Source organism: Sorex fumeus, unplaced genomic scaffold, assembly GCF_029834395.1.
Source record: "Sorex fumeus unplaced genomic scaffold, SorFum_2.1 ptg000033l, whole genome shotgun sequence".
NCBI lineage: Eukaryota > Metazoa > Chordata > Mammalia > Eulipotyphla > Soricidae > Sorex > Sorex fumeus.
In genome coordinates, this window is record NW_026606090.1 from 125835 (window position 1) to 151342 (window position 25508).

Sequence of the window (25508 nt, forward strand, 5' to 3'; positions counted from 1 at the left end):
AGTCACTAAGGTGTGTGACCTCCCAAGCTCACCAGCTCCACAGCTAGCAATGTCTCCCCCATGAGCACAAGTGGATGCTTCCCCTGCAGTGTGTGAGCACTGTACCTGTGTGCAACTACCACCGACTACGGGTGCAAGTGCCACATCCAAATGGTGCAATAACCCCTCAACACCCTGGGCATTGCAATGACAAAAACAACAATGGGAAGTGAATGGGGGACGGGGGGGGGGGGAGAAAGGAGTCTTCGTTGTTGTTATTTGTTTGTTTAAGTTTGGGGGCCACACCCAGTGATGGTCAGGGCTTACTCCTGGCTCTGCACTCAGGAATTATTCCTGGTGATGCTTAGGGGACCATATTGGATGCTGGGGATCAAACCTGGTTTGGCCTCACGCAAGGCAAGTGCCCTTCCCACTGAACTATCTCTTCAGTCCCTCAGAGCGAGTCTTTAAAAATAATTAAGGGGGTCGCAGAGACAGTACAGCAGACAGGATTCAATCTCCCAGATTCAATCTCCAAGCCCCATCAAAAGTGATTTCTGAGTGCAGAGCCAGAAGTAAGCCCTGAGCACCACTGAGTGTGGCCCCCAAATAAAAACAAACGAACATTTGACAGACTCCCCTGTCCATCCCGGGCTCGGTTATGTGTGTGTGCACGGACATGTGCTAATAACAGCAGTAAAGAGTCTGCAGTTGGGACCTAGACTGCCGCTTTGAAATGTTCATCCTACCTGGATGACCTCTCCGTCTCTTTCTCTTTCCAAAACACGAGGCTGATAATAATAGTCACTTTAAATGGACCAAATTAGCTCGTACTTGTAAAGCACTTTAAACTGCCTGGCAAGCATTACGTGCTCCATCAGTATTAGCTCTCTAATCATTTCCCAAGGTAGGTCTTCACAGAGGAAAGATGAACATCCAAGAACCGGGGCAGGGCGAGAGCCACAATATAGAAAGTAGGGCTTGGGTTTGATCCCCGGCATCCCATATGGTCCCCCAAACACCACCAGGATCAATTCCTGAGTGCAAAGTCAGGAATAAGCCCTGAGCATCACTGGGTGTGACCCCAAAACAAAAAAATTTTTTAGAACAAATTGTATTAGCTGATACTTGTAAAGAGCTTTTAACTGCCTGGCAAGCATGACGTGCTCTATCAGCATTAGCTCTCTAGTCATTTTCCAAGGTAGAGTTTCACAGTGGGAAGATATGCATCCAAGGACTGAGGGAACAGAGCAAGGAAGTTGGTGTGGCCAGCTCTGAGGCTGAGCAGGGCTTCACACTGGGCTGTAGTTGAAGGGTCTCAGAGTGAGGTGCCGGCATGTGCCCTGAGCAGGCCGCAACCGTCTCCATCCTACAGACCAGCGGGGCTGCCCTGGGCTTCCAGCCCCATCAGGCCTTCCTGCTGTGGCCAGTGCACTCACGGGTCACCTCTGCTGTGTTTCCTCTGTAGGTCAGCACGTACCACCCTGGGCCTGCCTCCCCAGCGCACTCCACGGCGGCCGCCATCCTCAGCCTGCCCAGCTCCCAGCAGCACCTTGCAGCTAACATGTGAGTACAAAGCTCCAGCAGCCAGCCCATGGGCCAGCACATCGCCAGCCCTGTCTGCTGATGCTCTGCTGTGGGCTGTCACCACTCCAAGTAGCCCCTAGAGATTAGAGCTTCTGGTCCTTTGCCACCTCCTGAAGAAACGGGGCTACCAAACACACAGGAGCAGAGTTCCATCATTCCACTCCTGGTTTTACAACAGTAGGGACTCAGGGATGATGTTGCTGGGAGCTTGGATGTCGATTTGCATCTTCCTTTGGTCTGCAATGGGGCTGGAGCCATAGCACAGTGGGTGAGATGTTTGCCTTATATGCAGCTAATCTGGGTTCAACCCCTGGCATCCCAGATGTCCCCCAAGCCTGCCAAGAGTGAGCCCTGAGCGCAGAACCAGGATAAGCCCTGAACAAACACCACTGAGTATGACTCCAAAACAAAAATCACCATTTTTTTTTTTGAGTGACAAGTTGACAAGGGAAGGGCTGCAGAGGAGATCATTCCTAGCCCCATGGATAAACTGGTCCAATATTCCTGATCTTGAGGGTCTAGCAGAGTTTCCAGATATCTAGTCTGAGTATCAGACCCCTGGATCTGGCACGCCGATGTGGGCAAAGGTGTAAGACTTTAGTTAGGCAGGGATGCCTGTACAGCCATACATTCCCTAGAGCATTCTCTCCCAGACACAGACCTAGGAGTTTCCTGGCTCCCCCTGAAGAGAAAGTCATGTCTACCCCAAAGGACTCTGCCGGTTCCCAACCCAGCACCCCAGTTCCACTGTGTTTCCCTATCTCTCCCACCCGACCCCCAGAAGCCCAAATGAAGCCTCCTGCTCCCCCAAGGCTGCTTCTCAATCCACAACAAAGGAGAATTGCGGGACACTCCCTGGGTCCTAAACCAGCCCCTCTGCTCGGAAACAGGCATGAACCAGACTTCCAGCCCGCCCTACCTCTCCCATGCCTTCATGGCTCTGGCTGTTTTCAGTGTCCCTTAGGGAGAGGCCGTTGCTTCTAGGCAAGAGAGCCGGCTCAGTCCTAACTCCTGCTGGCCAACTGCTTTCTCTAGTAAAATATATTCCCACCGCTGGGGCTGGAGCGATAGCACAGCGGGTATCACAAAGGGCATTTGCCTTGCACACAGCTGAACCAGGTTCGATTCCCAGCATCCCATATGGTCCCCCGAGCACTGCCAGAAGTAATTCCTGAGTGCAGAGCCAGGAGCAACCCCTGAGCATCGCTGGGTGTGACTCAAAAAAAAAAAAAAAAGAAATATATTCCCACTGGCACCTCCCGCTGTGGACTCACTGTGTGCTCCTCCATGTGATACAAGCGAGAGGAGAGGCAAGAAGGAGACCTTGTGCCCCCATTCCCCACCATCCCAACCAGATGCTACCCCATTGATCACATTCATCAATGTGTATTAATTGGTTTCAATTTGCTTTTTAAATAAGTGAGCTTTGGGGCCGAAGCAATAATACAGCAGGCAGGGTACTTGCTTTGCAAGCGGCAGACCCAAGTCCAATCCCCAGCACCACACATGGTCCCCGAAGCCCTGAGCACAGAGACAGGCATAAGCCCTGACCACCACCAGGTGTAGCCCCAAAACCAAACATAAGTGAGCTTTATTTGTCTTTCTTTTTCTGTGGGAAAGGGCTTCCCCAGCATTGTTCAGGGGTACTAGTGGATGTTTCCCATGACTTTCGGCCCTGCTATACTCAGTGTTCAGCCTGGCACTGTGACATTGTTCAGACTCAGTTGAGGGCACCAGTATCTTGCCCTGTGAGGCTGGAGGTGGAGTTTGGGGCCTTAAGCCTGCTTGTCGAGGTGCCCAGTTTTGTGAGCTCAGCTTCTGCTTTTTCAGGCTTTGGGTTATGAACTCACTAGACTAATGGGCTTGCCTCCCCCATAAACCCCCTGCCCACACACACACACACCGTGACTCTTGCCCTTTCTTCACCTGGCTCATCTACTGTCTCTGCAGGTTTGTGGCCCTGCGCTCCTATGCAGCACACGGACCCGAGGAACTGGACCTGCAGAAGGGAGAAGGCGTCAGGGTCCTGGGGAAGTACCATGATGGCTGGCTCAAGGGCATCTCCTTGGTCACCGGGCGAATGGGCATCTTCCCAAACAACTATGTCATCCCGATCTTCAGGTGTGTCCCTCCCGTCCTGGGCATGGGGTGTGGTCCTCTAGGCAGGGGCCATCAGCGATTGAAGCAAGGACTTCGTATGCTTTCAGAGTGTAGTCAAAAAACTGTTTCCCATTTCTGTCCCATACTTGAGCGGAATAGCAATGGGAACATGTAAGATCCACAGATTCTGGACTGCTGACCTACAACCCAGGTCTAACACTGTCTACCCCCCGGGTCTTTCTTTCCCAAATAGCTTTTCCCCCAGTCTTTCATTCTCTGGCTGTACCAGCCCAGGTTGCCTCTAACCATCTTTTTTTTAAATTTTTATTAGTGAAACACCATGAGGTACAGTTGTAGATTTACAATTTTTTGTGCTTGGGTTTCGATTATACAATGATCAGATACCCATCCCTCCACCAGTGCCCATTTTCCACCACCATGGATAATATCCCCCCCATTTCCATCCCCCCCCCCATCCCACCCTGCCTCTGTGGCAGGGCATTCCCCTCTGTTCTCTCTCTCTCTCTCTCCTTTTGGGTGTTGTGGTCTGCAAAAGAGGCATTGAGTGGCAAACTTGTTCAGTCCATAGTCTACTTTCAACATGCATCTCCCCTCCTGGGAGGATCCTACAAACACCCTTTATTTGGTGCTCCCTTCTCTATCTGAGCTGCCCTTTCCCCCTAGAATGCCCGGCTGGCCTCTAAGCTATGGAATAATCCTCCTGGTGCTGATCTCAGCTATTCTTGGGTATTAACCTCATATTTTGTTACTTTATATCCCCCAGATGAATGCAATCTTTCTATGTCTATCCCTCTCTTTCTGGCTCATTTCGCTTAGCATGATACTTTCCATGTTGTACCACTTGTATGTAAATTTCATGACTTCATCTTTTCTAACAGCTACATAGTACTCCATTGTGTAGATGTACCAAAGTTTCTTTAGCCAGTCCTCTGTTCTTGGGCACTCAGGTTTATTCCAGTTTCTGGCTATCATAAAGAGTGCTGCAATGAACAAACAAGTGCAGATGTCACTTCGACTATACATTTTTGCCTCTCTGGGATATATTCCCAGGAGTGGTATTGCTGGGTCAAATGGGAGCTCAATTTCTAATTTTTTGAGAATCGTCCATACTGTTTTCCAAAAGAGTTGAACCAGTCGGCATTCCCACCAAGAGTGAAGGAGTGTCCCTTTCTCACCCCATCCGCTCCAGCATCCGTTGCTTTTGTTCTTTTGGATGTGGGCCAGTCTCTGAGGTGTGAGATGGTATCTCATTGTGGTTTTGATCTGCATCTCCCTGATGATTAATGATGTAGAGCATTTTCTCATGTGCTTTTTTGCCATTTGGATTTCTTCTTTGAGAAAGTTTCGGTTCATTTCATTGCCCCATTTTTTGATGGGGTGCCTCTAACCATCTTAATCCCGTAGCCTCAGATGTGCACAATCCCCAGGCCCAAATCCCCAGTCCTCATTCCTCCATGCCTCCACCTTGCCCTCTACCCCCAGCAAACAGGAAGTCTGTCAGAGATAGCCAGGTGCCACATCAGGCACTGTCTTTCTGACACAGACCTGAGTCATAACCCCCAGGACAATGAGACCTCCACTGAACTCTGTGGGGGGACTCAGACCTGCAGTCATATGTCCAGTTTGGGGTCCTTCATATAGGCAAGATCTGTAGCCTGAAGGTGGGGAGCAAGGATGGTGAAGAGATAGAAAACCATTCCAGGAGAAATGATAAAGAAAGTTGGCTTGGGGCTGGAGCGATAGCACAGCTGGTAGGGCGTTTGCCTTGCACGCGGCCGACCCGGGTTCGATTCCCAGCATCCCATATGGTCCCCTGAGCACCACCAGGAGTAATTCCTGAGTGCAGAATCAGGAGTAACACCTGTGCATCGCCAGGTGTGACCCAAAGAGCAAATAAATAAATAAATAAATAAATAAAATTTTAAATGAAAGAAAGTTGGCTTAAGTAAGCTGCGGAAGCCAGGGTGTGGCCATAGCCAACTGTCAACTAGGAAATCATGTAAATTAGGACTATGTAACTTAGTATGCTAAAAGAATGAAGGTCAACCCATGGCTCTACCTTCGAAAGTCGAGGTTTGGACTGGAGCTATTGTATAGCGGGTAGTACGTTTGCCTTGCACACAGCCAACCTAAGTTTGATCCCTGGCACCCCATATGGTCCCCTAAGCACTGCCAGGAGTAATTGTTGAGTGCAAAGCCAGGAGTAACCCCTGAACATCACTGGGTGTGGCCCAGAAACAAAATAAAACAAAAATTTAAAAAGAAAAAGACAGGATTCAATAAAAAATAAAGTTGCACTTCCTAAGCCATAGAGTTTTTTCCTGCCAGGCTGGCTGGTATGGTAATGGCCTTCCTTTCTAGGAAAAATGCAAGCCAATTCTAGGGTCCCTGTTTTGTATAGAAATCTCTCTTCATACGGTAAAAAGTTGGAGCAGAAGGTCTGAGCTCTTCCCTTCAGTAGAAGGCTCTTGTAATTGATTAAAAAGTGGGGACAATTCCAAAAGCAAACAATGTGTCTATAACCAACCCTTTAATTCATTTATTCACCAAATATTTACTGAGCACTTACTAGGTATAAGATACTGGAGAACAGACCCCAGTGAGCAGAACACTTCAAATCCCTGCCCTCAGGAGCTTACATTCATTGAGGTACAAAGAGAGGCTAATAAGTACTGTACATAGGGTGCAAGAAGAGCCAAGAAGAAAATCATTTCAGGAAAGGGGATACAATTATGTGGGATCCATCAAAATGTTGGTGGGGGTGGGGCAGAGCAATAGCATAGTGGGTACAGGATATACCTTGCACGCAGCCAACCCAGGTTCAATCCCTGGCATCCCATATGGTCCCCAAAGCACCACCAGGAGTAATTCCTGAGTGCAGAGCCAGGAATAACCCCTGAGTATTTCTGGGTGTCACCCAACTCCCCCAACCACTAAAAAAATAAATAAATAAAAAGAAGTTGGTCAGGGTTGATCAGGCTGGCCTTATTAAGCTACATGATCTCTGAGGAACGTGTGTCCCAGGCCAAAGGAACGGCATTTACTCAGGCCCTGAGGTAGGAGTGTCCTTGACTTGATCCTTGAGACTGAAGTGGGACATCTGAGAGGAGACAGGATGGTAACAGGAGGGCCAGCTTGTAAGAGTTCCCCAGCTCACAGCGGAGGATGTTGGCTTTCACCTTTTTGCACTGTTGAACGGAGGAGATTTATGATCTAATACATTCTCACCAGAACCCTCTAGTTTCTAGGTTGGGGACAAATTGTAAAGAGCAGCAGGTGAACACAGAGTAATTATCTGAGGCTATTGTAATAATCTGGGCTGGAGCGATAGCACAGTGGTAGGGCATTTGCCTTGCACGAGGCCGACCAAGGTTCAATTCCTCCATCCCTCTCAGAGAGCCCGGCAAGCTATCAAGAGTATCCTTCCCGCACAGCAAAGCCTGGCAATCTACACATGATGTATTTGATGTGCCAAAAACAGTAACAACAAGTCTCACAATGGAGACATTACTGGTGCCCGCTTGAGGAAATCGATGAACAACAGGAGGACAGTGCTACAGTGCTATTGTAATAATCCAGGGAACCAGTGTGTTGGTGACTAGACCCAGGATGTGAGCCATAGAGATGGAGAGGAGTGGGTAGCATCTGCAATGTTCTTTGTTTTTTGTTTTGGTTGCTATGATTTTTTTATTTTTTTAATTTTATAAAGTAGTTCACAATATTTGATTACATTTAATATTCAAACACCAATCCCACCACCATTTCACCGTCCCACCACCATACTTTGGTTATTTCTGACCAGAACCCCAAATTCCTACCCCAAAGTAGAACCGAAATAATATATTTTTTATTGTTTGTTGTGGAAAACCTGCGATGTTCTTTGGAGGGAGAGACAGCACAGTGGTCCGACAAGTATCCATGTGTAGGACTAGATGTGCTTCTTCAAGGTGAATCCATGTCTTTGGGTCATTTAACCAAAAGATGGAATGGCCTCATGCCGAGATGGTGGTATAAACCAAAATAATAGATTTTTGAGGACTGGGGAGGTAGTTCAAAATCAGGAGAAAATGCTTTACGTGTAGGAGCCCCAGATATAATTCCCCTCCGGCACCAATGGAAAGGGTGGCGCCCCTCCCTTAAAAAATACTAAATTTTGAGTGGGTAAAGAGCAAAGGCTTAGGTAGAATCAGATTGTTTCAGATACTTAGTCATTCCAGCAAAGAAGTCATACGTGATGAAAATCTGTATGTCTAGCATTTACCGGAGAGAGACAGACTTAAGCTGGTATTTAAAGTCCTAAAACAAAATGCCAGTTTTCATGACAGGACCAATTATACTGAAGAGAGAGGCTGGTGACAGGGCTGGGATCCTGAGGGAATTAGGAGGAGCACCTCAGATGGAAAAACGACAGTCCCAAGCTGGGACTGGTGGCTGGCAGGGATGGATAATAAGAGCCAAACCTCGGTGCAGAGTAATAGCACTGTGGGTAGGGCACTTATCTTGCATGCAACTAGCCTGAGTTTGAGCCCCAGATCCCATATGGTCCCCTAACCGAGACCAGGAGTAATTCCTCAGCGCAGAGCCAGGAGTCACCCCCTCACCATCACCAGATGTGGCTCAAAAACAACAGAAAAAAAAGAAAGTTAAAGCTCAGAAGTACTGAGGAAGGAGGGAGAATCATCTAGAAGTAGCAAGACTCACGGGACACTGACCCACTCAGGAGCAGCGTCTTCTGAGGGATCAAACATGAATTCCCCAGGGCCCAAGTGGACTGCTAGGGACACTCTCTGCAGGTCAGATGCAGGAATCCTGGTTCTTAAAATAGTTCCATAAAAACAGTCCCTGGTTCCTAAAATAGTTCTAGAAAAGAACTCTTTGAATCCTGGGTCTGGAAGGATCGTATCAAGGGTAGGGCACTGGCCTTGCTTGCAACCAAGCCGGGTTTGATCCCCCACCACCCGATCTGGTCCCCTGAACCCCGTAAGAAATGATCCCTGCACAGAGCCAGCACAAGCCCTGAGCACTGCCGTGCGTGTCCCCAACAAACAAAAACACTAACCATTGGAATCAGACTATATCGTTTATCACCAACCAAGGATCTGTGTGAGGGAAAGGACTTTGCCTCCCCCAGAGACAGAGGCCCAGAGACCCCTTCTCTCCTTGGTGGCTTTTCTCTTGTGTTCTCGAGGACATCGAAAGAGCCTAGACTCTCAGCCCACAGAGCACCGAGTTTTTCTGGCCCCACTCAGAGACTCTGCACTTGGCGCGCCTGTGTCGCGTGTCCGACATGAAGGACTGGTTTTACTTCTAGGGATCTAGGTTTCCCAGAAGTAAAGGTCCTTGGCAGTATGTGCCCCAGAGGGCTGCAAGGAGTGAGAGGACCAAAGCTCTGTGTGTGTGTGTGTGTGCGCACGCGCGCGCGCACGTATGTGTGCATATGTATGTCTTTCCCACTGTGTATGTGTGTGCGTGTGTATGTGTGTGTCTCTCCCTCTGTGTATGCAAATGTGTATTTGTGTGTGTCTCTCTCTTCCTCTGTGTGTATGTGTGTGTGTCTGTGCGTGTGCGTGTGTGTATGTGTCTCTCCCTCTGTATATGCGTGTATGTGTGTACATGTGTATATGTGTGTGTGCCTCTCTCCCTCTGTGTGTATGCATGTGTATCTGTGTGTATGTCTTTCTTTCCCTCTGTGTACACATGTGTGTATGCATATGTGTGTGTGCGTGTGTGTGTTTCTCAAGGGCCTCACTCTCTCCAAGCACAGATAGACGCAGATACATGTACCTGCTTTGTCTGTCTAGAGGCAGCACACCTCGATTCTGAACCACCCTCAGCCCCCCAGAGAGCTGCTGCTGCTTTTAGCAGGTTGGATTTGAGAGCTGGTGGGTTGACTTGCATCCCAAAGGCCTTTCTGTTGGTACATGGGAGGTTCCATCATCTCCTCACCCCATTTTTGTTTTCATTCACACCACACCACCACCCAGCCCCCTGAGCTATAGTGCAGCTTTTTTCAGAAACAGTCAGGAACAAAGGGTGAGGGGCCCGTGGGGTCTCTGAACCCCTCCTGAGCTGAATCTACCAGAGATGGAAGGCGAACCAACAGCCGCGCTTTTGCACAAGGCCAGCTGTTCCACTTAGAATCCAGTTGGAGCTGAAGAGATAGCACAGTGGGGAGGGCATTTGCCTTGCATGTAGCCAACCATGTTCGATCTCTGGCATCCCATATGGTCCCTTGAGCACCACCAGGAGTAATTCCTGAGTTTAGAGTCAGGAGTAAAGGCAAAGAGAGAGAGAGAGAGAGAGAGAGAGAGAGAGAGAGAGAGAGAGAGAGAGAGAGAGAGAATCCTCCTAGTAACAGGGAGTGAAAGCCTACCAGCCTCTTCCAAGCTCTTCTAGACAGTAACAGTGAGCTGCCCCCACCTGACCCCAACTGATCTCTCCTGGTGGGACATATTTTACGGTGGCCCCAGGTGGGACAGAACATCTGTCCCATCTTCACCCAGACTGCTGAACACACCAACATCCTGGGACAGCCCCTTTGAGCACCGTCTGGGTAAGCGGCCAATCTTTCTTTCATTCCGGATTTTGCAGAAGCCCCCTCTGCCCCATGCCCCCTCTGCAGCCCCTCCCCAGGGGTGAGGGACAGACTCAGCCAGTCTCACACTCACGCACTCTGGGACTTAAACCTTGAACAGGAAGGAAGCACCTGAGCAGAGCTGAAACCAGCCACCCACCAGCATCCCCTCGGAGCCTCCTGGCTCCTTCTGCCAAGCCCCCCACCCCCAGCCTCTTCCTTTCTGCCCACACAGCAGGATGTTACTATCTTACAACCTTCCTCAGTCCACCCCCCATGGCCCTCTGTTGCCTTCCATGGGCCACGACTCAGTTCCTCTTCTTTTTGCACATGACGGAAAGAATGACTGAGTCCAACTTTCCCCTTGGCAGGAGGCTGAGGAAGCACAGCCAACAAGCTGACGCAACGCCCTGTCCAGGGGCTGCCCATGGGCCCGGGTCACTGACTAAGAGCCTCGGGAACCTGCACACACGTCAGAGGCATGTGCCACTCCCACTTGGGCTCAAACGTCTCCATGTCCCTGTCTGGAAAGCCAAGGGTCTGCGACATCTGCCAGCGGGTGTCGGGAATCAATGAATATGTGTTAGGTCAGTGCTTTGAGCTTAGAAGTAAGTGCTGGGAAGTTTTGAGCTTCTGGCCAAAAGACTAAAGCACTTGGTTGGAGGTATGAGGGGGCAGGGGGGATGTACTTGGGATTTAGGAGCTTCTGGAATTGAGCCTGGTGTTGGGCTCAGAGAAATGATGTCACATCTTGGCCCGTAAACAGTTGTTCAAAGAAGGGACGGGTGGAAAGACTTTGGGCTGGGCCCTAATTAGCTGTATTCTGTCCTTGCTGTGTGGCGGCCTCTGGGAACAATTTTGGAACCTGTCTTTCCTGTTTTCAGCCCTTTTCGCAGCATCCGACATGTTTAAGCCTCGGTGCAAAGGCAGGGCAGAAGTCGTGCTCAATTGTGGAAGTCAGAGTGGGGTTTGCTCTCCATCCCACAGTGCTCGTGTCCAGAGTTTGGACTGAGCATGCGCATGTGGGCAGTCATGCCCCTTCCTTGGCCCCAGCATTGCCACAGAGGCAGGTGGCAGCGATGATTGTAAGTTAGGCCAGTGCTTTGAGGTTAGAAGAAGTGCTGGGAAGTTTTGAGCTTCTGGCCCAAAGACCGAGGGACTTGGTTAGGGGTATGGGTGGTGGACGGGGGAGGAGCCCCTGTTTGGGATTTGGTAGCTTCTGGAATCCTCTTGCTGTTAGCATCTATTTCTAGCAACTTGGGTAGCAAATGCTTCTGGGACAGAGTTAAATGACGTTTTTCCTGCTGTGTATGGCCCTGGCTGGCTTGTTACTTAGCTGCATAGCATTGCCTTTTAACCAAGAGCAGGAGAGAAATGGAGAACGAGGAGAAATCAAGGAGAAATTGCCAAATGAGAAGCCCAGAGGTGGTATTGAGAGTAAGGAAATGACAGGGAGGGTGTCTTTAAACTGGACTTCAGTTGAGTTGTTTTTCCCAAGAAATAAACCCAATCTGTGTATTTATTTATTTTTATTTAATTAACTTATTTTTATTGAATCACTGTGAGACAGACCCTTCCAAAGCTGTTCATGATTAGGTTTCAGTGTTCCAACACCCATCCCTTCACCAGTGCACATTTCTCAGCACCAGGTTCCCTCTCACCCCTAGCCTGCCTCTGTGGCAGGCACCTCCCCACCCCAGTCTATCTCTGTCTCCTCTGTCTCTCTGTCTGTCTGTCTGTCTGTCTGTCTCTCTCTCTCTTTCTCTCTCTCTCTTGCTCACTCTTCTCCCTCCCTTTTGGGCATTTTGGTTTGTGATACAGATACTGAAAGGTTGTCATGTATATCCCTTTACCTACTTTTAACGCTCAGTTCTTGTCCAGCGTAGCACAGTCTGTTTAATGAGCAGAGTGACCATTGATTGATGGACTTCTCTGCCATGTTGAGGCAGGATTGGTAAAGCAACAAGAAAAGCATGTAAACAAGTGTTGTTCCCTGTGGAATATAGCAGTTACAGCCCACAGATAGGGATAAGGAGTTGCTGTTTAGCAAACACACATGCAGTTATTAAAAGTCAATGCCCAGGGGCTGGAGCAATAGCACAGTGGGTAGCGCATTTGCCTTGCATGTGGCCAACCCGGGTTTGATGCCCAGCATCCCATTTGGTCCCCCGAGCACCACCAGGAGTAATTCCTGAGTGCAGAGCCAGGAGTAACCCCTGAGCATTGCCGGGTGTGACCCAAAAAGCAAAAAAAAAAAAAAAAGTCAGTGCCCAAAAGGAAACAGAGAGGGAGAGAGAGAAACAGAGACAGAGAGACAGAAGAAAAATGCTGCCAGAGCTTCAGGCTGGGACTGGGAACATGGGGTGATGGGAAACATACACTGGTGAAGGAAAGTGTGATGGAACATTTTTTTTTGCTTTTTGGGTCACACCCAGCAATGCACAGGGGCCACTCCTGGCTCTACACTCAGGAATCACCCCTGACGGTGCTCAGGGAACCACATGGGATACTGGGAATCAAACCCAGTTCGGCTACGTGCAAGGCAAACGCCCTACCCGCTGTGCTATTGCTCCAGCCCCCGTGTGATGGAACATTTTATGACTGAAACCCAATCATGAACAACTTTGTAACTGTGTATCTCATGGGGATTCAATAAAAAAGAAAGTAGAAGCAAAAAATAAATAAATAAAAAAATAAAAGTCAGAGTCCTGGGCAGAGAGACGATAGTTACAGTAGGTAAAACAGTTGCCTTGCATGTGGCCAACCCAGTTCCATGGAGTCCCCTGACCAAGGGTCACTCCTGAGCACAGAGCCAGGAATAGCTCCAGAGCACTGCCAGATGTGGCCCAAGTGCCACCCCACCCTCAAAAAAAAAAAAAATAAAGAGACCATGGCCTGCAAAGACAGTGAAAAGGGCTGAGCACATGTTTTTGCATGTGGGAGACCCCAGTTCAGCCCCTAAACACCCAGCCAGGAATCCCACCAGGTGTGACCCAAAGACTCAAAATAAAAAATCAGAGCTGGAAGGCAGAAGAATTGGGGTCGTATGGAAGAGGCAGGGCCAACCAGATACTTGAGCTTATTGCTTTTAAACAGGATGCAGGTTTTTCCAATCACCCATAATGTATGCCTGAATCAGCCAAAGGGAGTGTAGTTCAGTAGTAGGAGCAGAGGGCCAGCCTGGAGCTGGATTCAAATCTCAGGTCCAGTAGCTTCTTGTGTCTAGCTTTGTCCTCAGTAAGAGGACATTAGTACTACCTCTCTGAGAAGGCTGCAATGAAGGCTCGGGGATCATTTCATCCACTGGCCAGGGCCCTGCGGATCATGACTCCATATGGGTTTGTCCAAGTGGCTGCACGGATACTGCGTATATTACAGAGGCCGTCTACCACTATTAAATATCACTGTCACTGTCCTCCCATTATTCATCGATTTGCTTAAGTGGGTCCAGTAACATCTCCATTGTGAGACTTGTTGTTACTGTGTTTGGCATATCAAAATACATCACGGGTAGCTTGCCAGGATTTGCCGTGTGGGCGAGATACTCTCAGTAGCTTGCTGGGCTCTCCGAGAGAGAAGGAGGAATCAAACCTGGGTTGATTGGGTCGGCTGCACAGAAGGCAAACGCCCCACCGCTGTGATATCACTCCAGCCCCATTATTAATACATAATAATCAATCGTGAATCTTATTAATAAATCAATACAGAACACCTAAAATAAGTCATGTAAAAACTCTGCCTTTAAGGAGCTTAGAAACTAGTGGGAAGGACCTACGCCACACAGAAGAGCGTCCCTGCAGAGTGAGGGAGAATGACATCCTATCCTCTGACCGGAGGGCCAGGGGTGAGAGTGACCGGAGCTGGAGTAGGGGGGAGGCATCCTTCCAGCTTCTATATCCCCCAGGCCTCCACTGAAGAGCTCCCTGCACTCAGATAGCCACAGTTAACAAGGTGAACGTGGGGCTGGAGTGATAGCACAGCGGGTAGTGGGTTTGCCTTGCACGCAGCCGACCCAGGTTCGATTCCCAGCATCCCATATCATCCCCCGAGCACCACCAGGAGTAATTCCTGAGTGCAGAGTCAGTAGTAACCCAAGTGCTTTGTCAGGTGTGACCCAAAAATAATTTAAAAAAAAGAAACCCCAAGGTGAACAGGGGGCCGGAGAGAGAATACAGTGGGTAGGGCACTTGCCTTGCACACTGTCACCCTGGATCTGATCCCTGACACCCCTTATGGTCCCCCAAGTCCCAGCAGGAAGCATCTGCGAGCACAGAGGCAGAAGCAAGCCCTAAGCTCTGCAGAATGTGGTCTAAAAACACTCATAAAATAATAAACAAATTGGACAAGGGAGGCCTCATTCCTGCAGCCTAAGTGGTTGGCAAAGAAAGGAGGGATGGAGCGGTGGCACATGTGGGAAACAGCTGGAGCTGATGGGTTTTAGAAAGAGGGATGTTTTATGCATCAACCCTGCCATGAATACAGGGCCTAAAATAATTTATTTTTAAATAACAAATTAAAAGTAAAGATAAGACTCCTGGGGCTGAAGGGAGAGCAGCAGGGGGTTAGGTGCTTGCCTGACATGCGGCTGGCCCTGGTTCAATCCCAGCACCATACAGCATGACCCTTGGGCACCACCTGTATGGCCCAAAAAACAAATCAAAAACTAGGACTCTCTCTGATAGGTAAGATTTTATGGAAAGGACATTGCACTGTAACATTCTAGAAACTTCAGGTGCGCAACATTCTCACCCACATCTGGTACTTCCACCAGGTTCACTGAAAGTCCAGTAATGGCAGCCAGGCCTGTGACCATGTGACTCGGCAGGTGTGAAACCCTGAGTTCCATCCCTAATTCTGTACAGAGAAAAATTAAAGAAAGACTAACCCTATTTTCACCATGCATCTGAACCTTCTCATTTTTTTTCTTTTCTTTCTTTCTTTATTTATTTATTGAATCACCATGAGATACCCAGTAATAAAGTTGTTCATTATTGGGTTTCAGTCACAGGATGTTGCATTACCCATCCCTTCACCAGTGTAATTTCCAACCACCAATGTCCCCAGTTTCCCTCCCGCCACCTCCCTTTTCTCCTACCCTTGCCCCAGCCGCTCTCTATGGCAGGACTTTTCTTCTTTCTCTCTTCCTCTCTCTCTCTCTTTCCTTCCGGGCATTATGATTTGCAATACAAGTGTTGAGGGCTGGAGCAATAGCACAGTGGTAGGGCGTTTGCCTTGCACATGGCCGACCCAGGTTCAATTCCCAGCATCCCATGTGGTTCCCCCAGCACCGCCAGGAGTAATTCCTAAGTGCGGAAGAAACACATACACACACACACACACACACACACACACACACACACAAATTACAGGTACTGAAAAGTTCTCATGTATCTCCCTTTCCCTAACTTTCAGCACTCAGTTCTTGTCCAGAGTGATCCTTTCCAACTATCATTGTCATACAACTGAACCTTTTTAAAAACAGGATTCTTGTGTTTTTTCCCCTTCTGTGTTTTGTCTTTGGGAAAAAAAAATGTCCCCCCCACCAGAAGGACATCTAGTTTTCCAGACCCCCGGAGCCCTGGTCTCTACGCCACATGGACGCTGTCCACCTCGTCCGTATCTTCCCAAGGCAGCTTCTGCGAAGGGGACCCTCGCCAGAGCCATCCGTTCAAGTCTGTCTTTGTGCCCACTGCCATCGTCAACCCCGTGCGGAGCACAGGCAGCCCGGGGACGCTGGGTCGGAGCTCTTTCCGGAAAGGCAGGAGCAGCATGAGAAAAAGTAAGTGGAGACAGAGCGGTGTGTGCTTAGAGATTAGGTGGGCACCTCGTACCCCAAAGTCCAGGGCACTTTCCACCAGCATTTAACACAGACATCACAGAAGTGGGCCTTGCCTTTCTCCAATACTGGGTGGTCTATTGCATGAAGCCAGGCCTCTTCTGCTAGCCACTTCTGGCCTGCGCCTTGGATTCCCAGAAGAATGATGGCAGTTCTGGACACCAGTGTGGGCATTAGGACACAGCAGGGAAGATGGTGGCTGTGATTTGATCAGAGCCAACCAAACACTTGGGCCAATGCTTCTCAAACCATATCCTAGAGAACCGTTGTGGGTGCCAGAAAGGAAAGAAGAGGAAGAAGGGGGGACCAGAGTGATAGTACAGTGGGTAGGGTGTTTGCCTTGCATACGGCCAACCAGGGTTCAATCCGGGGCATCCCATAGGGTTCCCTAAGCACCACCAGGAGTAATTCCTAAGTGCAGAGCCAGGAGTAACCCCTGAGCATCGCTGGATGTGACCAAAGAGAGAGAGAGAGAGAGGAAGCATGTGTTCAAGATAGAACACAGGCTGCCTGAGAGGAGAAAAAAGAAACCAAGCAAAGTGACAGAGAGACAAGCAAGTGAGATGTGTATGCAAGGGAGAACATGGCTTGAAGAGCAAGCTCTGGCTTTTATTTTGACGTTATAGCAGCCACGGTGCTCACATGGCAATGTGAGAGATCCTTCATCTTCACGGCTTTGCTTTTACCTCCTCACACATTGGACTTCTAAAGGAAACTTCATTTTCAGGGATTCTAAAAATAGTGCTGGAAATCCATTATTTCACAAAACACCAAGATTCTAATATTTGTACAGCTCTCTAGAGGAAGACAGGGAGCTAAACAAAGCCAGTTGATTTACTTCATAGCCCCTAGTTTAAACAAGCTCTGGAATCTCTCACTATTTTTTTTAATAAAATGTTTCACGCAGTATTATTACTCAAAAGTAAAAGGTAGGACCATAGTCACAGCGGACCATGCCCTATCTCCTACACTGTGTCTCTCTAAGATATGGCCCGAACCCCCCTAAATTTTAAGCTACACCAGAAAAAGTGTTCCAAGAAATGTGAAGGAAGCATCTTAGCTCCACCCTTTCACTTTGCATCTGATCCCCTGCTTGACCATTTTTGCCTCTTAGTTCACTATCTCCCTCCACCCAGATCCTCCAAATTCCAGTAGGCGGGGGTCACACCCACCAACTGGCCCCCTGGCGCTGTGTAATACCATCAACGGCCAAGATTCAGAGACTATAAAACCCAGCTCCCGGAAGCGTGTGACCGCATTTGCAGCCGCGCGACATCTTATCATCTCATGCCTACTTTGGACAAACTGGCAGGCTACTGAATGTAACCTGCCCACACGGCAGAGTCTGGCAAACTCCCCGTGGCGTACCCAATATGCCAAATACCAGTAACAATGAAGGGTCTCATTCACCTAACTCTGAAAGAGCCTTGAATATGGCACTTTTTTAAAAAAAATCTCAGGGCTAGGACGAAGGAGACTTTACTGGGGCCTGCTCGAAGCAATCAACAAAAAACAGGATGGTTGTGATTGTTGTGATTGTGATTGTGACTCCCTCCTTAGTCTTCCTGTTGCTTTGTCTACCTTCCCTCCAGCTCTTCCCTCCTCTAACCTCACACCAAATAAGTAATCCCTCCATGACAGCCTGCAACAAATTGCTGATCTCATCCATCTTCTCTTTTCTCATTTGTGAAACAGAAATGGATAGTACAGTGGTAGGGCACTTGCCTTGCATGCAGACGACTGAGGTTTTCTGCATCCCATATGGTCTCCTGAGCACCACCAGGAGTAATTCCTGAGTGCTGAGCCAGAAGTAACCTCTGCGCATCACCAGGTGTGCCTCCCCCAACTCCCCCCTCTAAAAATGAAATGTAAAAGCAGAGAAGATAGCCCAGTGGGCCAAGTACCTGCCGCAGATCTGGGTTGTATCTTGATCCCGGCACTACATAATCCCCCTAAGCTACCCCCAGAAGCAACCCCCAAGGTCTCAGCTGGGAGTAGCCCCTGGGCACTGCTCAGTGAGTCCAAAAACAAAATGCCAATCTCATCAAGGTTACTGCATGTGTTTCTTAAACAATCCACGTAAGATTATGCCACGGTGCCTGGAATATCCTAAGCTCTTAAGAACTATTAACTTTGTGTAAGGTATTATTCCATTACTGCTGTTATTGCTGCTACAGCTAAGCAGATCTCTGATCCAAACTGAACATGAACTCCTGTCGACACATTCTCCCCCCTCTCCAAGTACGCACTGCTAGCAGGAACTCCCTCTTTCTTCCTTTCACATTCTCTTACTCCAGCTCTGCAAGCATTTTCATTGATTGGGAGCTTTGCTGTTTATCTTGCTCTAAATATATTGGGAAAGCATTGAAATGAGGAACCAACAAGATAAATAGGCCTTAAAACCCGAGTTCAATTCCTCCGCCCCTCTCGGAGAGCCCGGCAAGCTACCGAGAGTATTCGATATGCCAGACACAGTAACAACAAAGTCTCCAATGGAGACGTTACTGGGCCCGCTCGAGCAAAACCAATTTCTCAGACACTTCCTGGAGCCTTAGGGGGTGTCTGTCTAGTGACACTTGGATTTTCCCTGGTCCCAGATTTTTCTCTCTCCCGTTCCCAAGGTGAGATGGTCAAGCTATCAATCTCCCCAGAAGCAAAGAGCAGGGACTGAAGAATTGACTCTGCAGGTCCCAGGGCTGTCGGGGAAAATAAATGCATCTCAAGGTCGAATGTGTGGATGGTGGCTGGCTGCCTTGCAACAGCTAAGAAGGCCCACGGGATCCTCCTGCATTTTACGTTCACCTCAAGCCTCATAAGGAATGACAATGCTGAACATGGGCCCAGCGCAGGTCCTTGGAACTGAACGCAAGTGACAGATTCACACATGAGTCTGTAGAGTCATGAAGGGCAAATACCAGGCTGGACGTTACTTAGCATTGTCTTCTACAGGGCCGGAGACAGAAGCCAGGACCTTGTGCAAGCAAAGGCCTGTGCTTTCCTGAAGAGCCAGCTCCTGGCCACATTTGTGGTTCTCCAAATGCTGAGACACTTTTAGGGGGAATTTCCCTTGCATTCTCAAGAATGCAAGGGAAGGGCCAGAGCAATAGTACAGTGAGTAAGGCCTTGCACATGGCCAAACCGAGTTCAAACCCCTGCATCCTATATGATCCCCTAAGCACCACCAGGAGTAATTCCTGAGTGCAGAGCCAGGAGTAACCCCTGAGCATAGCTGGGTGTGACCCAAAAAGAAAAAAAAAATGCAAGCGATTTCCTGTCATTCCCAAGTCTCCAACAGAGCGTGTGTCCCTCGGGGGTGGGCTCTCCTAAGAGAAAGGAGAATGTCTTCCGGTTCCTGATGGAAGACCATCTCCATTAACAGGAGCAACAAAAATAAAAGAAGAGCTCATGGAAGGAGCCAAACCAAACCTCCTGGGCCTTGCATGTCTAAAGGTTTCTCTCCTTTACCCCAAACTGAGGATAGCCAATAATCACGGGCCGATCGACATTCCCCTAGATGCCCCTCACACTTGGCATACATCATTCAGTGGAGCCCTCACACTAGCACCCATGGGTGATGTTAGTAGCTCCAGTTAACCAGAGAGGAGTGAGGCAGTGACGGGTGCCATGATGGGGGACAGGTCTGACCTCTGAGCCTGTGTCAGGGACTTTCCAAGGCTCCATCAGCCCTGACCCTGGAAAGACTTTCCCAAGACTTTTTCTTGTCTCTAGTGCTACATTTCCTGTCCTCCCTTTTGCCCCCCACCACCTCCCCTCCGCCACACACACACACACACACACACACACACACACAATACTACCTTCTCCTGCACCATGTCTGACCCCAACAAAAATCAGGCCACCACCCCGCCAGAATGAGCTGCTCAGTTCCAATTGTCTCCAAGTCGCAGGTCAGGGGTCTCTCTTGCTCCTTCCCTCTCACCTCCCCCTAAGTCTCTCTCTCCTGTGCTCCTCAGCTTCCTCTGTCTCCTTGTCCCATGTTTCCTCGTTGGTACCCTTGCCTCTGTGTCGGACTCTCACCTCAAGGCTGGCTCTTCAGGTCTGTCAGCTTTGGGCTGGGGTGATACCACAGTGGGTAGGGCATTTGCCTTGCACGCAACTGACCCGGGTTCGATTGCCAGCATCCCATATGGTCCCCCAAGCAGCACCAGGAGTAACTCCTGAGTGCATGAGCCAAGGAGTAACCCCTGTGCATTGCCGGGTGTGACCCAAAAAGCAAAAAACAAAAAAAATCTAGGTCCTTCAACTTCACTTTCCATCTTGAAGGTTGTCTGAGGGGAAGAGAGTAACTGGGAAGCAAAATGCCTCAGCCACATCGCCCTCCTCTGCAAACATCCAGCGAGACAGAGAACATCTACCAACAGCTCTCAGAAAAGAACATGGTCCCCTTGAAAAGACAGGAGTGAATGTGCACCATCCCAGGGGCAAGTGCCTCACTGTTGGGGTGAGGAGGGCCTGCTGCTGGCCTTGCCTCCAGCCCACCATTGCTAAACTTTCTGTCCTGTCTCTCCAGATGGATCCCTGCAGAGACCTGTGCAGTCAGGAATCCCTACCCTGGTGGTGGGCTCCCTGCGACGAAGTCCCACCATGGTGGTCCGGCCTCAGCAAGTCCAGTTCTACCAACCGCAGGGGTCCCCTACCTCCCCCTCACCGGTGATGGTGGAGATGGGACCCAAGGCTGCTCCCACCGGGGAACCGGTCCTGACGTGTGTCAGCAGGGCCGGTGACACCAGGATCCACTCAGCGGCCAGTTCCTTGATTATGGAAGGCAAAGAAGTCCCCATCAAGAGTGAGCCCCTTCCCAAACCGCCTGCGTCTGCCCCACCATCAATCCTGGTGAAACCGGAAAACTCAAGAAATGGCACTGAAAAGGTAGGAGTGTGTGGCATTCAGGAAGCTGGCCCTTTAGATCCCTCACCTGGAGAGGGTTCCAGCCCCGGAAGGTGGAGGATAAGAACAGAATTGCCAACTCAGTAGTAGAATCCCTACCCAAAGGGATAGGGTGGCAGTCTCCACAGCCCTGCTAGATGAGTTACTGAATCTCTCTCATGCTTTTGATTATTTTACACAACTTCTCTTAATGCCCAGTGGTGGCTCAAGAAAATAATAGTAAAAGATGGAAGGATTTGACTTGAGTTCAAAAAGTTGGTTTGAGTTTCACCTCTGCTACTTGCTAGTTTGTGACTTTGACACTTCACCAAGACACTTCACCTTTCTTCATCTGTTTTTTTTTAATCTGTAAAATGATGGTAAGGACCATAACCACCTCATTGGATTGGAGATTAAGCAAGAAAAGATTTGTAAATCCTACACAGGACTTGATACTTAATCACTCATGGCATAGAGAAGGCAACTGAGGAAAACTTAAGTGACTTCTCAAGGTGGTACTGAATTTTAACGACCCAAACAATTAATTGTTACTATGACCTCCAGAGGTCAGATCCATTAACTTCTAGTCTAGTCTAGTCTTTTTCCACTAAAAGACATGGATATTTTTAAGGTGCATGTAATATACTCGAAGCAGAAGAAATGATGGGAGGGAGAAGGTGACATTAAGAAAATTGCATGGTAACACCTGTGCATCACTGGGTGTGACCCAAAAAGAAAAAAAAAACTAGAAAGAAAGAAAGAAAGAAAGAAAGAAAGAAAGAAAAGAAAATTACATGGTACTCATTCGTTAGCTTATTGAATACATCAGGGCCATGACCACAACTCCATAATTTCCACCATCCTCACCACCATCATTATTATCACCACCACCATCTCTCCCACTATCCCCCCACCACCATCTCTCCCCCATACCAACCACCACATCATCACCACCATCACCACTAACCAGCATCTCTGCCACCATTAGCATCACATGGTCACCATCCACCACCACCATCACCATGACCACCACCACTATCAGCAGCAGCAGCACCATCACCACCCCAGGCCTCCCAAATGAAAGAATGGCAGACCTGACTTCTCTATTGAAGGCCATCATGTTCGGTCCATAGTCTTCAAGTAGGCTAGCTTTAAAGGTACAGGGAAAGGCATTTGGAAAAAGTTTATGTGAGTTGATATAAATGTCAGAAGTTTTTTAATTATAGTATTCAAACAGTTCTAAGTGTTTCCATTTCCCATTACCCCAAGCTGCTAGATGCAAAAATAGATGTAAAATACCCTTTTCAAAGGGTATTTGCTAAGTGCCCAACCCCTGCTATATATGATGAGCATCAAAAGTGTGAAGCAAGTTAGATTCTCAGTGAGAGATAATTTGAATCAAATTTCATGAGAGACTATGCCATTCTTAAGTGCTACCACAGAAAACTTTATAAATTCTATGCTAGGGTTTGCCCAAAGCCAATACCACCTGGTACCAAGACCAGCCATTACTAAGGAAGCAGGAGAGTGGCATTGGGGCAGCCAGAGACTGGGCTTTTCCTCAGCAAGGGAAGGCTGATTGCTAACTAGCTCCAGCCCATTGCCCCCATAGCATGGGGCATAGGCTTCATATGCAAGGTGTTTTCTTATTTTTCCAAGAGAACTATGAAAACCTGCTTTTATTACGCAGTCTCCCCATGTTTAAGTGTTTGGTAAGAACTAAGTCAGACTCTCAGACGGGGGGATGGGGGGATGGGGGTGGGAGGGATATTATCCATGGTGGTGGAAAATGGGCACTGGTGGAGGGATGGGTATCTGATCATTGTATAATTGAAACCAAAGCACAAAAAATTGTAAATCTACAACTTTAAAAAAAATAAAATAAAATAAAGGGAAAAAAAAAAAAAAAGAAAAAAAAAAAAAAAAAAAAAAAAAAAAAAAAAAGAACTAAGTCAGACTCTCATTCTCGAGACTTAAATCCAGGCGGTAGGGGTTCCGTTGGCAAACTCTACTCTCCCTCAGTTTCTAGGTCAGTGGTCCCAAAGTGGGCAATGTTTCTGGGGGGGGGGGGGGGTGGAGGGAGGGGTAGTTTCTGGCCATGCAGTTGGTGCAGGACACTTTCTGTTTGCTTCCTAAAAGAAGGTAGGTTCTAGGAGGACTGGGAGGACTGGTGATTTTCTTTTTTTCCTGAAAAGCAGGCAGTAGATTCAATCAATTTGTGAACTTTAAATGGAGTCACCTGGGGATATTTCAAGGGTGAGGTTGGCTTTGAGAGAAGGCCCATGGAGAGGGGAGCAGGGACTGGGGAGCGGGAGTTGTAGTCCTGGGAAAGACTCAGGCACTCCGGCCTCCAGCCCTCCTCTGCAATTACCTCCTCTATTGCTCCTTCCTAAGAATGTGTTCCGGTAGCTCTGCTTCTGGGAAGTCTCCCGGGCGAGCCCCCTTCCAACTTTGCTTAGATATTCTCCTCCCAGATGTGCGCTCAAAGTAGATAAATGACCAAATGTGATAGCCTCTCAATATCTGTATTGCAAACCACAGTGCCCAGAAGTAGAGCAAGAGTTTGGGGGAAAATTGTCTGGCATAGAAGTAGAGGGAGAGCTGGGATGGGGGAATTGGGGGATGCTGGGGACATTGGTGGTGGAAAATCTGCACTGGTGGAGAGATGGATGTTCACTCATTGTAAGACTGAAACTCAAATATGAAAGCTTTATAATGGTATCTCATAGTGATTCAATTAAAAAAGGGGAAAAAATAAAAAATAGGAGCTAAAGAGATAGCACAGCGAGTAGGGCATTTGCCTTGCACGTGGCCGGCCCAGGTTCAATTCCCAGCATTCCATATGGTCCCCTGAGCACCGCCAGGATTAACTCCTGAGTGCAGAGCCAGGAATAACCCCTGTGCATTGCTGGGTGTGACCCAAAATGCAAATATATGTAGATATAGATATAGGTATAGGGCAGGAGTGATAGCACAGCAGGTAGAGCGTTTGCCTTGCACACGGCCAACACGGCCAACCTGAGTTCAATTCCTCTGCCCCTCTTGGAGAGCCCGGCAAGCTACTGAGAGTATCTCACCTGCATGACAAATCCTGGCAAGTTATCCATGACGTATTCGATATGCCAAACACAGTAACAACAAGTCTCACAATGTTACTGGGCCTACTCAAGCAAATCGATGAACAATGGGAGGACAGTGCTATAGTACATAGATATAGATATAGATATAGATATAGATATAGATATAGATATATTCTCTCCCTTTAATATCATATTCTTTCAAACATATGACGTTTCAATGTATGGCTAACAATCTCACAGTTCCGGCCACTCTGGCTGAAGCCCCTTTTAGGACATCCCAGAAATTCCACACAGTACATGGGGACAAAAGACCACACCTCAGTTGGGGAAGTGAGTGGGCATGATGCTCTCACCGGCCCCACTCTCACCCCCTCAGAACACTTGATAGATTTGTCTGAGCAGCTTTGTTTATTCTTCCTGGGCCACACCTAACCCCAGGGTACTCGATGCTTATGGACACCCAGGCTTGACCCAGGTGTTCACAGAATGAACGCATGCATGAGACATGACCAGGAAGAACAAGCATGGAGAAGCGACAAGCACCAAGGCCCGGCTCAGAGCTTGTTCCTCTCCTGACTCACCCTTCACTCTCCTTTCTCTTGCAGCAAGTCAAAACCGTGAGGTTTCAGAACTACAGCCCTCCTCCCGCCAAACGCTACACCTCCCCGCCCACCTCCGGGAAGCCTGAACAACCAGCCAGCCCCAAGGGGTGCCAGCCTGAAGCAAGTCCTTTAAGCCCAGAGATGAATATCTTATATGCCCACCGAAGTGGCTGCCATTCAGGTCAACCGACTGACCTCCGGAGGAAGCCGACTTTCAGCAAGACCCCAATGGCCACTGCCTCGGCCACACAGGCCATATTTGCCAGCAAATGAATCTGCAGGTGGCTTTTCTAGAGACTCCCCCCCAAAAAAAAGGTTAGTTGCATTTAAATACAATCTGCCTCCACTGTAGGCATCCTGTCCTTCTTGGGGGACTAAGCACAGATTCTTCTCTTCCCATGTGACCTCCAGGAAAGGCGGAAGCAGGGCTTGAGGGAGGGGTTGGGGAGGAGAGGAGAGAGCAGGTGGTCTGACAAACACAATGACTCTATTATGAGCGAGGTCAGGGCCCAGCCCAGGGCCTGTGAGAGTGTCCTGCCCACTCGATTCCCCGCCGAGGTGTGGCCTCTCGTCTCCCTGTACCATGTGGAATTTCTAGGATGTCCTAAACGGGGCTTCAGCCTGAGTCTCCAGAACTGGTTGGCCTTGCTTCTTGGACCTCATCACCAATTATCTTTTCTTTTTTTTTCTTTTTGGGTCACATCTGGCAATGCACAGGGTTTACTCCTGGCTCTGCACTCAGGAATTATCCCTGGCAGTGCTCTGGGGACTATGTGGGATGTTGAGAATCGAACCCAGGTCAGCCACATGCAAGGCAAACACCCTATCCGCTGTGCTATTGC

At 48.7% G+C, this 25508-nt stretch overlaps 1 protein-coding gene across 3 annotated transcripts in view; it reads left to right on the forward strand.

The window, feature by feature from the left end:
* SH3RF2 (SH3 domain containing ring finger 2) overlaps positions 1-24964 on the forward strand; it is a 135345-nt gene extending 110381 nt beyond the window's left edge. For 2 of the 3 annotated variants that reach the window (XM_056116884.1, XM_056116881.1), the window contains 5 exons: positions 1448-1545; positions 3517-3687; positions 15808-16040; positions 20629-20987; positions 24670-24964. In XM_056116884.1, coding sequence (XP_055972859.1) covers positions 1448-1545; positions 3517-3687; positions 15808-16040; positions 20629-20987; positions 24670-24939 — 1131 coding nt within the window. In that variant the 3' untranslated portion in view covers positions 24940-24964. The remainder of the gene's footprint in view (positions 1-1447; positions 1546-3516; positions 3688-15807; positions 16041-20628; positions 20988-24669) is intronic. The other variant, XM_056116882.1, reaches the window with a different exon arrangement.
* The last annotated feature ends 544 nt before the right edge of the window (positions 24965-25508 follow it).